At 41.3% G+C, this 18,981-nt stretch overlaps 1 protein-coding gene across 3 annotated transcripts in view; it reads left to right on the top strand.

Annotated features, from left to right (window-relative positions):
- Positions 1-11,808: 11,808 nt before the first annotated feature.
- Positions 11,809-18,981, top strand: part of WWC3 (WWC family member 3) — a 100,591-nt gene continuing 93,418 nt past the window's right edge. For 2 of the 3 annotated variants that reach the window (XM_084227183.1, XM_084227182.1), the window contains exon 1: positions 11,876-12,199. In XM_084227183.1, the coding sequence (XP_084083309.1) occupies positions 11,991-12,199 (209 nt within the window). In that variant the 5' untranslated portion in view covers positions 11,876-11,990. Of the gene's footprint in view, positions 12,200-18,981 lie in introns of all 3 variants that reach the window. The other variant, XM_084227184.1, reaches the window with a different exon arrangement.

Genomic DNA, 18,981 nt, shown 5'->3' with positions numbered 1-18,981 from the left:
CTTTATTCAGTACAGCATCACTGCAGCTGGAGCTGATCCTATTCCCTTTGGTTAGGATTTATCAAATGTGACAAGCAGTGGTTGGTTCATGTCACATCTTCACATGATGTGAGACATGGATGTTCCATGTATGTTGACAATACCCTAAAAAAGGACTGTCCTTTCTCATATTAATTTCGATGGGATTTTGTGATTTATGGCACCATTTAAAAATACAGTACAGTTCTAAACTGAAGACACTGGACTTTTATTCTCCCATGTAAAAAGGGGATGCTAAAAATGAGAATGAAGAAACTGTGACTGCTAATTATTCCAGTTATGTTCTAGTATTTAACAATGGTAGGAGCCTGTTCTGCTGAAGAAGGAACTTGAAAAGCCAATGTATAAAGTGTGGTATAGTATTAGCCAGTATTACACACAGTCAGCACACTGTCAGTCTAACTGCAGTCTGACTTTGTGCAGGTATTACCAAATTGTGTTTCAAAGATTAGTGGAACAGCTTTGAAGATGTTACTGAAGCACTCCTTCACTTCAAGACAAGTTACACTGGGATGGCACACATTCAGAAAAAACAATGATGCCAATGCGAAGTAATCTCAATTTCCTTCAGGTATGATGTTCACAACTACATTTTTTAAATGTAGGAGACAGACAACTACCAAAGAATTGCAAAGTTTTAAAAAGTTAAGTTCTTCCAAAAGTGTGTGAAACAGTGGGGGTGAGCAAAGAAGCAGCACCCTAGCAGAGCTAAAGCATTTTGCTGCACTTGTGACAGCATCATTTTCTTTTTGTCACAAATTGTCGAAGCTTTCCAGCCAAAATTATTGGAATTTTTTCCATTGTACATGAAGCATTTTTACACAATAATTCCATCTATTCTTAGCAAGATGCTCTTTAGTGTGAATTCTGTCTATTGTTAGAAAGTGTTGTTGAGAAAAAATGATTCTAATCTTGTGACTTTTTGCCTTGATATCAAGAGAGTCACTGCCAAATATGCAGTCATATCTTTTGTTAATAAAAACAAGTTACAGAATCTATTTATAGAGTAATAAATAATGATGTTGCTAGGGGGGAGGATTATATCTCATTTTACTTCTAGTAAAAGGGTACTCCCAAAGGGTCATGATATTAGGAAAATTAGCTGCTGTTAACCTAGTTGATCTACAGACTGTCTCATAGGAAAAAAAAAAGTTGGAATAACCACTGGTGGAAAGGAAAATGCCATTTATAAGTTTTTCCAGCCAAAAGAAATACATTAATTTATTTCAGTCCTAAAGCATACCACTGACCTCTGCTTCAAGGAACATCTTTTGTAAAGTGCAGTCCTGTGCCTTTGTGATAATGTTGACAATCACAGTGAAGAAAGAAACAGAGACTCACAACAGAAAAGAGAACAACAACTGAAGCAATCATCGCTCATTTTTTTAGCTTTTCCTTTAATAGGACATCCTAAAACATGCTGACCAAAACTTCTGCAGAGCTAGTGGTTATAGAAAAGTGCATACTAATAATGTATGTCAGATGGATGGCAACAGGAAGATCCAATGGACTACCAAAGCTTTCATGCACACAATTATAACTTTCTGAATAGCGCTGTCAATTAATGCTTGCTTTTTTGCTTTTCCTTTTTTTCCATCTCTGTGTGACCTCTCTAGTGTCTTATCAGGTCTGATGATGAAATTAAAACAGAATAATCTATAATCTTCAATTCAGGCATAGATTAAAATTATGTCTCACCAGACTTAAAGCACATCATACATACTATTCCATTTTGAGCTTTTTATGATTTGGTTTGGTTTGGTTTTTGTGTTGATTTAATTCCAGGAAACATTTAATGGCCTACAGATTTGTTTTCTCCTAGTTGTGTCAGTTATTGGCAGAAGTGATTTCTGAGACCTACAAGCCAAGGAATCATTTAGTAGGCATCTTTAGGACAGCCAGGCCTGGAAGCTGGGCATGGCAGCCTCCCTTCCATCATTCTGTTGGATGCCTGCAGGATGCTGGCAATTGTTAAAAGGAAAAAGAAGCAGTCCCTCAACTTTACCCTGGGGAAGTTTCCCTCTGGCAATCTCAGTGTCAGTATTTGTGAAGGAAACACATGTAACCCTTAGACCTGCAGTCTGTTGTCAGTGGCATTGCTCAGTGCTGCTCATACAGAAAAGTCTCTTCACCTGCATACTCAGTGTCATTTTAAACCTTTTGACTTTGATTTTCATTTCAGGACTTCTCATTTTTCCCTTCTGTGTCCCAAAACCTGGAAGTGTTTAGTGCATGAGGCAAGACACTGTACTAAGAGAAAGTCTGGTGATTAAATCAGCTGCTTCCTGTCTCAGAGAACAGGATTGCAGTCCTGTCTTTGTCACAAAATTATTTGTTCTTTGTGATGATGGACACAGAACAGATATATGACAACAGTCATTTATACCAGAGAAAACTAAAGGGTAGTATCTTCATTATCTGCTTAGGCAATTCACGGTGTGCAACTCAGTTATAAAAATCCAGAGCATCCAAATAGAGAGGAAAATACACTGACTTTGCTAGAGGAGCACAGAAAATAAGTTCTTTCTATTTGGAGTCAGACCAAATCTGCAGAGTAATATTTGCATGACGCAAGGAGTAAGGGCACAGATCTCTCCCGTGTCAAACTGTTTGGAGGGTGCTGACCTGAACATAAGGATTTTTCTGTGCTAATGAGGTATTGAATAAAATAATAGATTTTTAACCTTGTGCCAGATTGCTGTGTTTAGTGACAAAAGCCCATTGCTGGACACTGGTCTTAATTCAATATTGTGAGCTCAGCACATGCTTTTCTTAGACTTGATATACTTATCAAGTATAGCAATAAGGTTTTTACGATACTAGGCATTACAGAAGCTTGCTGCTTTTCCTATAATAAAGCTAAAATAAAGAAAAACAGCCTTTGTTTTACAAAGCTTTCAAAAGGCTGAGAAATCTTAGATTTTGGAAACTAATTATAGGTTTTTAAACACTGGGAAAAAACATCTAAGCAGCCTGTAGGATCATTTAAACTTTGCTTAATATTATTTGTGATACAGTGAAAATATTAATGCACCTATATTTAAAATGTAATCTCTGGGGATCCGTTTAAATTTAAACATTAATGTAAATTGGATGAGAACTTGAGGATATGTGAACTTTGAGGGCTCTCAGACCACACTGAAGTCTGCCTAGGTAATTTCTCTAGGTAGTTTTGGTGAGGAGTTACGCACTAGGATATGATGTAGGACAAAAACTTCAAACTAATTTTGTTCATTTTTATTTTGCTGGTTTTAACTTTTGATCAAAGATTGGACTTGATGATCTTGGAGGTCTTTTCCAACATTTCATGATTCCATGAAATTAAAAAAATTAAAAATTCTTTTCACGTATATCCTACATCTAGCAATGATCTGTTGCATGATTATAAAATATCACCTTGATTTTTGCTAGGGCTGATGGCTTAAAAGAAAAATACGCATCCAGATGGGTTGGCAGTGCTGCCTAGAAAAAATTTAAATGAAAATAACAAAAAAACTAAGCTAAAAAAAAAAATCCCTGAAAAATTATTGATGACTGTGATATAAGAGGAGGAGCTTTCTAGTTACGAATGCAATACTCATATAGTATTAATATAAAAGTATGATGGTTGTATTTTTCTGATCTGGGTGTACTGTAAGGAATTCTGCTTTTCTGAACTTATATAGCCTTTGGAGGTTCTGATAGTCAGCACTTCTGTGCATATCCACAGCACATGAAAAATGGACTGAAGGCCAAAATAAACCCTTGAATTTCATTTTTTTGTCCTTATTTCAGTAGGGCAGGCTAGTGGGGACTATTATCCAACCCTGTTTTCAAATTTGTCGGTCAGCCATCATGGGGAATGACGGGCAGTGATCACTTCAGTTCAATTTGCAAGAAATAAAGATGAGATTTCTTCCTCCATAAGGTTGGGAATATCACAAAACTACATCACAGTGAGGATGGATGGGAGATATGATACATCTCCATGAAGAAGACAGAAAATCTTTGTTTCCTTTAGTACAACAGATAGGAGGCATCAAACTAGTAACAGCACAAAGGTTCAAAACATAATACTTCTCCAAGGGTATAGATAAAGATATCTGCCATATATATTGTGGATGCTAAAATAATTTGATGAATTTAATAAAGAAAGTCCCTTGGAAACTGTTGAATACAGGGGTACTGGCTATGGGCAAGAGTATCCTGAGCTGGAATTTGCTGAAGATGGGAAGACAGTTCTTGAAAAAAGTCACTGTATGTCTGATTTGTCCTTAAACTCCTTTGGGCTGCTGGGAGTGGCCACTGTTAGAAACACAGTGCTGGGCTGGATGGCCTTTAATTTGACTTGCTAAAATCCTCCTCATGTTTCAGAAGTATTACATACCTGTGTATATATATTTATGTTTCCAGTATCCAAATCACAACACACATTGCCAGTGATACTTGTCTTGCTGAACTGGAATGTGTACTTACTGAAACACATGGGAGCTGGCATGTTTCTTTTACATGGCAGAAAAAAAAAAAGGGTGTTGCTGGGAGGTTGTTTTGTGTTGTGTTTTGCTCCTAAGAGTAGGCAACGCCACAGACATCTTTTGATGAAAATGAAAAATGAACTGTAATAATGTGCTTATGTAAAACAAAATTGGGCATATTCTGCACAGCAAACATCTTGTGTTGGAATAAATGTCTCTCTGGTGATGTCAATGTGAGAACAAGCACTCCAGTGTTGTTGAAAGTCGCTGAGCAAATGTGCTGGGGAGTCCTGCATAAAGCCTATATATGGTAATTTATCTAGAAGGTTCTCTATTTCTGTTTTGTGAAAGCTTTATGCAGGACAGTGACTACATTTACTGTCTTTCAAATTGATACAAGACACACACCAGTCTTCAGGCCTTCCCTGGAGCACCCTGCCCAAGGGGTGGGCAGCACCAGCAGCAGGGAAGGGCCTTGGCATGGGGTGGCACAGCACCACACTAGCTCCAAGGTCAGGAGGCAAAAAACCATCTCCTGTCAGAGCTAGAATGCAGTGGGCTGTGGCTACCGGGTGTATAAAACGCTGACATGAGAGGTTTCTTTGTTAAATCTAACAGGACAAATAACTCTCCCTTACTTCAAGTATAAAGTGAAATGAAATTCTGTAAAATAAGTTTTTTTCCTCCAAGTTTAATCTATCATTTGAAAAAAAAATCAAGCTAACTTCAACACATTTTTGTAGAGAAGCTGCTTCTAGCAATTTATGATTATACAATTGACACAAAATTGTCATTGCAGTGACTGAAATTAGTATACAGTACAATAAGCCTTAAACTGTAATCTCAGTTGAAATGTATTTTTCCATGCTGGAGTTGTCTCTGCTAACATCTCCACAGGTCCTCCCTAGCACCCACCATCTTGTCCTCTAGCCTTTTGAATTCTCTAGGGTAGCTCCACCATCTCTTCCACCATCCCATTTTATTTTGGGCACATGACAAGTCTGAGCTCAGAGTTAATCTGTTTCTTCACGTTATTTTTTAAATAATAATTAATAGCAGCATGAATAATGAAGCAAAACAAATAATAATGTGCCAGTATGCAATCATATTGCAAATGGTTTGAACCATTAAAGCATTCCAGGTCCCCTGTGGCCAATTGCAAAGACCTGGATGGAGGAGGAAAAAACAATCGCATTCTGCCAGGAGAAGCTGTTAAATTCCTGTGAGTGAATGTGGTCCTGACTTAATTACCACTTCCAAGAGACTATTAATAGTTGTCTGGGAAAGCACTTAAGTGAAATAGGCTTAAGTTTGCAAACAGAAGAAGTGTGTGAGTATTTGGGGTTAAGAGAGAGTTGAGAGAGAGGTGCTGTGGAGTAACTACCCCCTACCCCCTACTGCCCCCACCCTCTCACTCTGTGGTGGCATGCTGGAGCAGGAATTTTATATTGACTAAACTAGCTTGACAACTCATCAGATCTCTACAGATAATTTAAAGAATCAAAAATTTAAAATATTGTGCAATTTATACACAGCACTTCATGATGAACTTCAGACTTGAACATTGACTGGGACAGATTGTACCACAGGAAGGCACATGAAAAACTTCTGAGAAAATAAAAATTTTCTCAGTCTCTGAGAAAAAAAATTATAGCTATAATAATCTGAAATGTTTTAATAGATAAAATGCCGAATCTAGGAATTTAAATAGTTAGCAAGAAGAGGTGGGGCATAAAGAATGGAATTTGTGATAGGGCAGTGGGATTTCCTAAGGAGAGCAGTTATGCTGTTTGAAAAAAATACTCACAGCTGATAAATAAATCAAGTGAAGTGTTATATTAGGAATGATAAAAAGAAATTCACATTGTCTTTATCCCAGGCCTTTCAGACACAAATAAGTAGATGACAAAGAAGATTAGAAAGGGATATGCAAGATGAATGTTAGCAGGCCTGCACACTTAGGGAATTAATCTATATTTGAATCTATTGCTATAGTTGTTTAATATCTAACTTTTGTACATTGCATAAATTTTCTGTTTGTAGCTAATACAGTCTTATTAAGCTGTGAAGTCTAGAAGAGTATCATATCTTACTATTTCTACATAATTTGGTTTGTTTAAAATTCGCTGTTCAATAATTCATCCATTATCTGGTGTATTAAATCAATGTCATAAAATAAGAATTTTGGCATGCCACAGAATTTGAATCTGCATTATAATGGCATATTATATACATGTTTCAGTGGTTCATGGGCGTAATGATAGGAGGAAGAAATAGTAGTGTACACATTTCATTGCAGTGAGTATGTAAGTATTTGAATTGCATTTCTTTCAAGGCAAACCACAGCCTTAATGCTTGAAGTAAAACTACTGTAAGAGAGTATTTTTTTAACATGCCCAGGTGCACTGTCCTCTTTGTCATCTACCTCATGTGTCATCTATGCACACTATGCACTATGGCAATGCAACTCTTTGTTATTTCCCTACCAGGAAGTGAAGCACCAAACAATAACTTGTTATTATTTATTTCTTCAGTTGGATGTGGACTACTGACCCAAAGACTCCAACTACAGACCTTCCATACTCCAGTTAAGTAGAATTACTATGGAGAAAACAAGCAGGTGGGGGGCAGGGGGGAATATTAATGATTACAGAAGGCTTGTAGAAATATTTGTCCTTTTCTCAGATGACTTGTTGCTGCAGAATAAATGCCTAGTGTTAACACAGTTTGGTTTATGAAGTCTTTCAGTAATACTTCATGTTAGATTCAGACTTATCCTCTGTGGTTTTTTACCCCCCTCACTGATATGGAATTTTCAGTCTACTTTTCATGTGGAAATACCCTTCCTCATGAAAAGTGTCAGATTTGCTTGATCTATAGAGGGAAAAACTTGCTTCCTTCACATGTACACGGACACAGCTCCTTTCTGTGTAACCCATCCTGAAAGCCCTCAGAGATTTTACATTCCTGCGTTGCTTCCTGGCACCCTTCATACCTACAGCTGAGCCAGAGAATGATCATCAACAGGCCCTCTATTCCTGGAGCCCTGCTCTTGGCTGCTGACAGCAAGTGAGAGTTGAGGGTTTGCTATTTTTTGGTTCCTCTGAAATGGATGACTGCTGATCACCCTTCTAACTACACACCGTGTCTGTCATCTATTACACCATCCCTGAACCCTGTATAATGCCTGGGGATTGGTTCTTGTCCAGTTCCCCTACCATCTCAATCAGAGCTAATGAGAAATTATGTCCCTGTCTCTTATGATTTTAATCTGTTGGATATGGGAAGAGCAGCAAGGCCCAGGTTGCAGGATGAGTGTGATAGATGGCCATAAGGATGATGATGAGCAAGATTTGCTCTGCTCTTCCAGATGACATCTATGATCCCAGAGAAGTGACAATTTTTAGTTAGGTGTCAAGACAGTACAAAGGTCCCACAGAGGTTGGCCTATCTGGGAAATGGGAAATAAATTGCAAATAAGTATTCACAATTAGAAGATGGGGATGGAGTTGTTGTTATACACAATGAGATATTAGTTCTGACTAGCTGCCATTTTCCAGCAATTGTGAGAAGTGGAGAGTCAAAATGAGGTTGAGATTTTTATGCAGAGGTAATGGCTTTTGCTGTGGATAGCAATAAAATTAGAACTTATTATCTACAACCTACAGTGGGAAACATTTACATTTTCTGTGGAAAATGTTGTGATATCATTCAAGACCTGGGTATAAGAGCATTTTTAACAGAGATGTGTAGGCAGAACCTGTGATTATAAACACTGAAGATGGCAAGGGAGGGCACATGAGGAAAAGCTGCTTATATAATTTTGAGTTAATGGGTATAGGTGTGCCTAAGGAATGAGTGAATGTGTGAGCAATGTTTGTGGGTGGAAAAAAGTGGAAGGAAAGGAAAAGAGGTGTGGAATGAAGGTGTGTGAAATACATGAGAACTGAGATGTGTATTGTGTTTATTTGGAGAAGGAATTGTGTAAATTTATGAAGTTACCGCTTCATATGAAATATGATTTATTGCCATTTGTTCAGATTCATTAAAATATGCAAGAATTTAGTTTCTTGTGGTGGACGTTTATCTATTTTAAGTCAAAATCTTCTGTGTTACTATATGTTCCATACTATGCAGGTCCTTTTTCTCTGGTGTTTCCTTCTGCAACCCAAACCAGAGATAAGCTGTGTTGCACCAGGTTCTCTGTCCCTCTTTTTCCTATTACCCTCTGGAGGTAGGACAGACATTAAAGAGGAAGGAAAATAAAAGGAAGGGAGCAGCCATGCAGGCCTGGGAGGGGCTCATTGGAGAGCACAAAATGCATTTCAAATTAGTACTTTGGCATGAAAACTCCAGTGACCTTTTCAGGTTGTGCTTTTCTTGACTTATAATGTTACTCAAAAATAACCCTTGGCTCCTGAATATTTTGTTCATTTCCTCACAAGGAATGAGCAGAAGGATGAGGTAACATCCAAGGAAGGGTACTGTTCTGGCCTGGAAAATAATTGAGAGTTCCTGCATAGCACCTTGGCATGGATGTGCTGCAGACAGAAGGAGTTTCAATCTTGGTGAGGCAAGTGCTAGCCCTATCATATCCTACTGGTTCCCATAGGCAGCTCTCTTGGCTGGACACTTGGAATCAGGTTTTTCAATACTTTTATTCATGAGTCTTTAAGAAGTTTCAGCTCCTAATTGAAGCTAATGATTTTTCTAGATACAGATAGCCTAAAAGTTAGACCTGAAGTCTTGGATCATTTTAAATTTAAGGGTTTTTTTTCGGACATGTTCTCATATTTAGCCTGAAAATTTTGCCAAGGCAGAATCTTGTTCAAGATTTAGGAAGATGCAACATGTTGCAGAAGCAGCTACAATGCACCTGAAACTCTTGGATGTGTGCTTTACATAGTAGCATATGCATCTTCAACAGCTTTTATAATGAATCCATGAGATCCAGGACACACTGGTTATACAGATCATGTTTTACACAGAACATGTGCATGTTAATTCTGCCTGAGAAACCACAGCCCAGCCAAGTGCTTTTCTGGCTTTAACCTGGAGCAATTTGCCAAAGTTAAGAATTTAGTTGAAGGGCTATGACCTGAAGGAAATGTTCCACGCTTAATCCTGCCAGTTTCCCTCTTGTTCACTGCTGTGTTGAGCTCTCTGCCTCCTTTTTTGTTGCCTCCATGGTCAGTCCTACACTGTTTCTGCAACTTCCATCTACAGGTTTTTCGCTGAAGCTTGATCTCTTTTGGGACTCTGGGGAGTGATGAGGAAGAACCAGCCCATGTTGGAGGGCAGTGCTGCACGTATCCTCAGCAGGGCTCATTAGTTTTGGTGGATTATTATAGCAACCTGGCTGTATTGCTTCCAGGTATTATGAACTATTCCAGTGTCTCAGAATGGGGCTGAGCTGTGGAGCTACCGTGCTAAGGTAATTGCTGCAAAGCATTCAAAGCAGTGAAAGCTGAGCTGTGGTGCACAGTGGACAGCAGTTTGAGGTTTTTCTGAAACAAAAAAAAATCCATCGTCTCCAAAGGGTAATACAGACATGGGCCATTTAGAATGCCTACCTCTGCTAAACAAAACTTCTGAAAATCTGGGAGACATACTTAAAATAATAGAAGCTGCAACCACCAAAAAATAGCTTGTACTGTGCCTTAACTCTGCCCTCTTTGAAATACTCTTCAAAAACATCTGTAGCACAGAAACAGCACCTTGCTCCTGGAGATACTACAGAACTCTTGGGTCCACATGAGATGGCCTGACAAGTGTTTGCAGAAGTAAACTCTGTTGAGATGAGCTGATGCAAACATAAGCTGTTATGCTTATAAATATCAGATCTACAGCCTTGCATTTGCTAAATTTTACAGCTTTACTACATTTTTAATCTACTTCACGTTTGCTCTCAGAGCTTCCTACACGGCTTTGCATTCATCACTAAACCCCCCTATTACTCTATTGCACCTCACGGCTGACAGTAACCCTGCTAAGAAAACTACAGTCCACTGCTATTGAAATAACCTACAAGACATAAGTAGAAAGTCAGATCTATTCTATTATCCATGCTGCCTCTCTCATGCACTGCTTTTGGATAACCAGTGGGTTTTTTTTTGGGGGGGGGGGGGGGGGATTGGGTGGAAGAGAAAGTTCTAAGAAGTCAGGAGCAAAAGTCCTCTAATTTCCTGCACTTATAACCATACTGCAGCAATTAATGTTCATAGAGATGTAATTTAAAACGGTGAATGCAAGTGAAACATAATTGGAATTGCAATATAATCCCTGGCAGGGTATTGCCAATTTCAAGGGGCTGAGTTAAGATTGTTTGAGAATATATTGTTAACCCCCTAGTTTTCAGAAGCTTAGGCTGCATTACCTTAACTCTTTATTTCCAGATTTTTAAAGGTTTAGCTGAAGGCAGCATCCTGCCAAGGCAGAGAGTTCCATATACCAGTTTTTAACCCTTTTTTAACAAAGTTTAATGGAATGTATTTCTAGATGATAGCTGGAACTCTGCATTACAGTCTCCAGCAGGCTCAGGTCAAATCAGATACGGCTGGTTTCTGCTCTACAGAACAGGGTTAAAGGACCAAGTCAAGATGTCAAGCAAACCATATCTGTAATTTTCCACCCTCCATTATCCGACCATGGATACAGCATGATCTCCGTGACTCGTGTGGTCTCCAGGACCACTCCACCAACATCTTTTGAGCCTCTCTAGTGGACTCCCATGCCTTTCCCATGTCCCTGCGCACATCGTGATTGCTCAGCACCTCCGAGGCATTTCTGGCGGGCACCGGGAAAAAAGATAACCCAGCGAGGGCCGGGCATGGCTCCCCTTTTCCTTCACTCCCCCCGGCACCCCACGGGCCGTGGCAGAGCCGAGGCCCCGAGGCAGGACAGGACGGGCCCCGGCAGGGCCTCAGCCTCCTTTCCCCGGGCCCGGGGCGGAAGGCAGCCGCCCTCTCCCAGAGCCGACGTGTCTGGGTCTAGGCCCGGCTTCCGCGGCGCGGGGTGCGGCCGGGCCGGGCCCCGCCGCTTCCCCCGTGCCCCACAGAACGGGCCGGGGCGGGAGGGCTCCGCGGCGTGGGAACAGCCGGGCGGGGCGGAGGGAGGGAAGATGGCCGGGGCAGGCGCCGGGCGGCAGGCGGCGGCGGGGCGCTGCTGACCGGCGGGCGGGGGCGCTCGGGCCGGGATCGGGGGCTGGGAGCCGGGGCGGCGCGGGGCAGGTCCCGGGCGGGGTTAGGAAGCGCGGCGGGGCTGGTCCCGGCTTGGAGCGGGGCTGGCGCGGGGGAGGATGAGCTCGGCGCGGCGCAGCCGGAGCCGCCCGAGTCCCGCTCCCTGCGGGGCCGCCTGTTAGTGCTGGAGGAGGAAGAGGAGGAGGAGGCGGCGGCGGCGGGCGGCCGCGGCCCGGACGGGACTGGAGCTGCCCCGGCGGCGGGCGGGGAGCGGCTTTCGGCCGGAGCAGGGCGGCGGCGGCCCGGTGGCGGAGCGGCCATGCCGTGGTTGAGCGGCGGGCGGCGGCGGCGGCAGCAGCAGGCGGCGGCGGGACAGGGCGGCGGGCCGGCAGCGGGCGGACAGCGGGGCCGGGAGAGCTCGGAGCTGCCGCTGCCCGCCGGCTGGGAGGAAGCGAGGGACTTCGACGGGCGAGTTTTTTACATCGACCACAACACCCGGCAGACCTCGTGGATCGACCCCCGGGACAGGTACGAGTGAGATCCGGGAGGAAAGAGGGCCTGAGCCCCGTTCACCCGGGGCCGGGCCTATCGGCGACATTTTTCTTCCCTCGTCCGCGGACGCCGGCAGGGTGTGGGCGGCCGGGCCGGCCGTGCCGCGGCCGGCGGGGCAGTCGGAGGCTTCGGGTCGGCGGCCCAGGGTGAGGGGTCTGTCACACCGGCCCTCCGCTGCCCATCGTGGGGGCAGAGCCTCTACCCTTGCTGCTGATGGGTTTGTCGGAAGTGTTTAATGCTACATCTGATCCAGAAAAAAAGAATTGAGGCTTTCTGCCCCCCACCTCCCCGTGGTGGGTGCCCGGACTAAGCGTTGTCTCAGTGCGGGGGGAGATGGGGAGGTAGGAGTGCTGACACCGCCTGTGTTTATACTGCTCGCGTACGGGACCAGCCCCGCTGTAACCGAGCGGCTTGGCCATCCTGATTTATTAGCCGGGCTGAACTAATTGGCAGCAGCAGGCTGGAGGCATGCTGGAGTAATTTGGTAGATTACCTCCTCATAAAAGATAACGCTGCGTGGAGGTAAGCAAACTGGGAAATTCCTGCACTTAATTTGACAAATACGCGGTCTGCTGCAAATTAGCAGCAAAAATCTGCAGCTGCGTGGTGTCCGGGGCAGCGTCTGCACGGCCCGGCGGTGCGTGGGGAGACCGAGTTAGGCCTTTTCTTCTCACTTAGGGTGAATAAATACGGGCAGGTCTTACTGCTGTATCAGAAATGCTTTATAAGCAGTGTTTAGGCGTCGTGGCTGAAGTCTGGTGGAAGCGTGGGCTTTGCTGCGGATGCTGCCCAGTAAAGGACGACCTCGCTTCAAAGCGGTCGCCTAAAAATTTCCACGCGGAGTTAGTGGACGCAAGTGTCAGTATTTTAGGTGTCTGCGAAATAAGAAACATATGTCTCTATGTATGCTTTTCTATATTAAACAATGTTTTTATAGTAAGTGAAAGTTGGACAAGGACAGTTTGAACCTCAGCCAGAGAGAGCTACCTTGCCAGAAGTATGCCTGGAATGTTAAGCAGGCCACAGAAACATTAAGCGCAGTCTGGGTTAAAGACTGTAGTAATTTGAGAGATTCCTGTCGTTTTGCACGACAATGCATAATTGTTTAAATGGCCTAAATATTTACCTACCGGATAATGTTTTATCTCATTATGTGAACGCACTTATGCATGCACGTAGTTTTTTTGCTGAGATGTTAAGTATTTGTTAATATGCTTTAGATAGCACATTTTTTTCAAAGTCTGAATGCATGTACACTTCGTTAGGTTAATTTGAATACCGTGTTGTAAAGGTAATCGATGTCTGTTGCTTCTCTGCATTTCATCCTTTCCATTAAATTTCAGAGTATGCGGTTTTGTCTTCTGTAGTATCTTCTATACAGACAATAAAAGAAATTATTAGCCATTTGCTACAGTGTTAAAATTGAGCTACTGTTCAACTTATGTAATATTGCTAAAATTATGGCTCCATGTTTGGAAGAAATAATTGAAATGCCACACGTTGCTTGAAATTTTGTCTAAATACTTCACTCCAAGGTTTAAACTTAGATCTGTTTTTCACATTGGTTAAGGACAGGCAGTAGAGCAAAGATTGAGACATTTGCATTGGGGCAGATAGAAAAGAGATGCTGTTTTCATGAGCATGTTATCAGTAGTTTGTAGAGAATTCAAGTAGCAGGAGCTGGTTCTATGACTGCAGAGTTAATCTCTGGTTGAGAATAGACTACTGTTGTTATTTTAGTGAGATGTCTGGGTTTTGCATGGCAGAAAGCGACCGGTCTTTTTGGGTTTCATTGCAGTTATTCAGATTCCCAGAAAAGTAGGAAAGGATCAAGGTAGTTGTTTTCTGAGGAAGTTTGGGAAGGAAAGGTAAGAGCAGCAATGAAGTAGTATTGAAGCTATATTTTTGCAAAAATTGATTAACCTACTTGTGTTATATATACCTCAGTATTATGAGTTAGGCATAGAGTGACAGAGTTCAGCCCCCCATTTCTGTGTTTGGGTGGTTTTATTTCTACCCAGGAAGAATTGGACAAAGACCTCAGGCCATGCTGCACTTGATCAAGGGCTCTGAGAATCAGCACCTCCAAGCTTTCCTATGGCTAGTAGTCTCTAAGCACCCCCCAGGCTCCTCTTTCCATCTAGCTGGCACTCAGTAGTTTGTTTTTTGTTTTTCTTTTCAGGACTCCCCCTGAGATTTCTGAGCCTTTTGTATAGTTTGGTTAGTGAATTTGATTTGAAATAATTATTCAATTAAAAATCCCACCACAAAACAAAACAAATTTCCCACCCCTGCCCCAATGTTTTTCCCCATTGAAGCCAAAAAGACAAAGAAATGCTAATTGGAGAAGTGCTCTATAAAGGAGTTTGGGAAGGAAAAGATGATGAGTGTAAGGGGGGCAAGTCAGAATAATGAAGACTGAGAAGGGAAAAAGGACTCACAAGTGGTTACCTTATGATTTTCTGTGGTAAGAAAAACGAGGTGAAAGTGATAAAATGAGCAGATTTGGGAAGGATGTTATCTTCAGTATCGAATCAGTGGTTAGGTTCTGGAGGATACTGTGTTGCTCTGCATGGGTTGTGTGTAATGAATGGATTGAGGATGGTTGTTTGGCTGATCCTGTAGATCTCAGAAGGCGATTCAGTGCGTGTTTTCATCTCGTGGTAGTAGTCATCTTTTATCTTAATAGATTGTAAATTCTTCAAGGCAGGGAACTACCTTTTTATCTTGTGTTTGCACAGTACTTGCTACATTGAGATTCTGTTCAATAATGGGATTGTAAATGAATTTATAAAAGACTGTGTTTGTGGTTGATATTGATGATCCTTATGGCACCAGAGATCTTATTACTGTTGCTGTTTGTTACAAGACTGTTTTCAAGTGATTAGGGCTTAGAAAAAAATCTTGGAGTTTGGCAAAAGCTTTTGAGCTCATGAATCTTGCTAGATTTGCTGTATGTGGAAACTTCACCTAAAATACAGCGTTGGTATTTTTTAATAACTAGGGAAGATGGAGTCTTTCAGCTTCTTAATGTGACTTGTCCTGGTGGTTTAAAGATTTGAATCATATTCTTTTGGAGTGAGGATTTTAGACTTAAGAGGTGTAGGAGTGTTTTTGCATGGAGAAATCACCCATTTGGACCAGTTGGGGAAGAATGATAAAATCAGTATGGGCTTGGTGAAGACCTAGGTTTTAGCAGCTGCATGTAACTTCCTGCAACATGGACTGCTGGTACTGGGGAGTTTTTCTGTCCTATGTCCTCATTAGCATGCTAATTCTGAGGCCTGATTGTTGACTGATGTGAGCACAGGAGGAAAACCCTGGCCTTGTAGAAGAGGTGGGTTGGAACAAGGAGTGTGGGATCAAATGGGGTTGGCCCTGGAATTTGACAGAGAAGGGGGGAAATTTGGTATGTTTTGAAAGCAAAGCAGTCAGGAGCTAGGGATAGGGAGAGTGTGAATGGCACCTGAAGTCTGGGAAGAAATAAGTAGGGGAACTGGACTGAAAACCAGTAGAGCAGGGAGCAACAGGTAAAGAGAAACTGGTCTGGTGAGGGTTCAGGGTGTGAGGCTGTCAGCTCTTTTCTGTACAGGGAACCCTGAGGGAAAAGAAGAAACACTGGGTTTGGATGAGGAATCTTCAGGGTGAGCAAACACCACGAGGGGCAGTATGCAAAGTCTAGGTGAAGAAGGGAAGATGACTTGAAGGTGAAATGTAAGAACTATGTGTGAGATGTGAGTATGGGGGTCGAGAAATGTAAGATGTGCTGGACAAGGAGATTATTGAAAAGTCAGAATTGTAGAGACTGGAAATAAGTAGGGAAGGCTAATGGGTTTAAAACAAGGAGTCAGCTTGCCAAAGTCACTAGTGGCAGGTATCTGTTGTTAGGAGTGCAGAGTAGAAATATTTAAGTGAGTACTGGGCAGGAAAGTCCAGAAGTGCTGACTGCTTTTTGCTGAACTATTTCAGGACTCCTTAGTCTCATAATTTGTTTGATTTTAGCAAGTGTCTGTATTACCCAGTTGGTTGACTTCTCCTGTTGGGTGAGACAAGTCTGCTACTACTTTTGTGGCCTCAGTTATGACAAGTGGCACAACAGGGTGTTTAAACACGTGCTGATGCAAAGCTGCATATTGTGGTTTCTCTTTCCCCAGACTGGCTTTATGAAGGAATAAGAAATTGTAAGTAAGAAGCCTAAATAAAAAGCATATTCATGTCAGATATTCAAATCTAGAAATTTCCAGACTTTGGGTCCCTTAGCTACTGCTTGTTTCATATTAAAAGAGCATTTTTAGTGACAAATTATTTTCTCATAAATTTTCTTGCCTTATTTGACACATGTAAAGGAGCAACTCTGAGGGCAGATGGGAGAGCTGTGAAGTGATGAGAATTGCTTCTGGAGTTTTTTGCCCAAATTGGAAGATGGGCCTTTAGTGAGGCAAGGGGTCTTTTAACGTGCCACCATGAGATAAGGTTAGAAAGTCAGTGACCACTTTGTCAAGGCAAGAGGATATTTCCTAGTGTATTGGAATTTACCTGTACAGTTGGCAGTATTCAGCAATCCAAAGACAATCATAAGAAGCATTAAATTTTTTTCAAAACCAACATTTTTCTGGGTCTGCCTTAAACCCCTATACTGAGGGTTGTAATTAGTGACATTCATTATTAGAATTCCAGTACTTATATTCCAAAACATCAGACAGATGAAGGCAGCACCATAGTTAGTACCACTGCTATTCTTGAATGTCGCCTTCAGGTTTGTGTAAGTTTTCAGACTTTTCTGGTCTACTTCCTGTTGTGTTTTGATATTCAACTCCGTCAACTCATAGCTTTGTTTTGAGCTAATACCATTTGTGGAATGGGAAGAAAACAAAGTGGTTGTTGATCATTACTTTAGTCTTCCCTCAGAAAATGTTTCAATGACTGGACAAACTTAAATTATATGTTGTATTTGACTATGATGTAGGTTGTTAATATAAAACATAAAATGAAACCTGTAAGGTACAGAAATGTATTTCTGGAAGTGATTCTTTGAAAATGTTTGAAGTGGAGCAGAACTGTTGAATGCTAATTTGGTTGTGATTTTATAAATTTGCTTTCTAAGCTGTTGTTACCAAGCTCACAAGAGATGAAGAAGCTTGGAAAGAAAAAAAAAGAGATGTTGAATGAGTATAGATCTGGAAAATATGTTCTCTCATGAGAGGAAAGGAGTTGAATTTATTCAGTTGAAGAGGTGTTTAAGAAGTGATTTGAGTACTGTTCATAAAAAGTGATGATACCAGAGACTTCAGAAGTATTTTCTTTGGTAGATTTGTAATAGCATCTGATAGACAGAAGTTAATACGAGAAATATGCTATTATTTTAATCGTAGTAGATATTAGATGTCAGAGTAGTTTTTCCACTTCTTTACTCTGTAGCTGAAATCACCTATTTTTTCCCCCTATTTAAGTCAGTTGTCATTTGAAGTCTCATTTTTATGACCATCAATTTTTACTGCGTCCATTGCATGTTATAGCATTTAAAATATATGTAGCCAAGTATATCTCATAAGGGTTGGCAGAGCAGCCATCCTTTCATTAGAAAGTGGAGAGCTGCTCTATTTGGTTGTTTCTCTTTATGTACCCAGTAAGAAATCCTATTTATTGTCATTACTTCAGGCATCTAGGTCACAGCAGTTGCATCGTTTGATTACCTCAAGTTGGCAATACAGTGGACTTGATAGAATTTATATAAAAAGCATTGCATATAAAACAGTATTTGGGATCCAGATGTTTTGAATTTTCTTTGTAAATGTCAAGCCTGGATGCAGCCACAGCGTGGATGGGAAACCTGTGCAGCTGTGTAGACTGCTCGCCTGACATGTGACTGGGAATACATGCTTCAGCAAATGGTGTTGAGAAAGGGCTGCAGCGCCCTGAGCCTCTCTGGGCAATGTGCGCATATTTGTGCTTTAGCTCTTGCTCAGATAAATTCAGTAGTATTTTTAAGGGCATGCTGTAGCTGACACTTGTTTTGAAAGCTTCACATGTATATATGCCATGATAGATCTACTTCTCTGCCTTTCATGAGGGAGATGCATTCATTTTTTTTTTTTCATCCTATCTGGTAGGTCTTCAGACTGATATTTAACTTCATATTGTGTGTGAATCCCATGAAAATGTTTCTGATTAAGAATGCATGAAGACACAAGCATCCTAGAATTAATGTTACTTGGTATTACCTATGCCCTTCAAGCTGAGTCTTTTGTTTGATTGGTAAATTCGGATTAGGTGTTAACTTGTTACAATGTTAATCAGCTGAGTCATGGTAAATACTTCTAAATTACTGCTTTTCCCCCTCTCCTCCCTTAATCTCACCTGTCTAATTTAAATGTTTTAAAAAAGTAACGTGACTTCAGATTTATATTGCTGCTGGAAAAGCAGTGCCTGTATGAAGTGAGTATTCATGATTTCTTGTGATTTAGCATTGTTATAAATAAGTGCTACATCTCCAATCACTGAGTATTATAAATGTTTTTAGTAGTTTTTCAGTGTCTTGAAAAGTAGAGGTAGAAGACATCCACTGATTCTTTCTAAGATGAAAGGTTTTCTTTATAGTACAATAATTGTGATTTACGTTTTATTTAATTGGCTTTTGCTAGTTAAAATACATATCCTTTGAAAATCTGGTTTAGGCAGCCTAAAATTTCAAGACCTAATGCGTGTGTACTAAAGCATCAAAACATCTATTGAGCCACAGAAATCTCATTAACAAAAAC

This window comes from Fringilla coelebs (assembly GCF_963513975.1).
Source record: "Fringilla coelebs genome assembly, chromosome: 2".
Lineage (NCBI taxonomy): Eukaryota > Metazoa > Chordata > Aves > Passeriformes > Fringillidae > Fringilla > Fringilla coelebs.
Note: the sequence above shows the minus strand (reverse complement) of the source record. Positions and strands in the feature narration are given on the sequence as shown.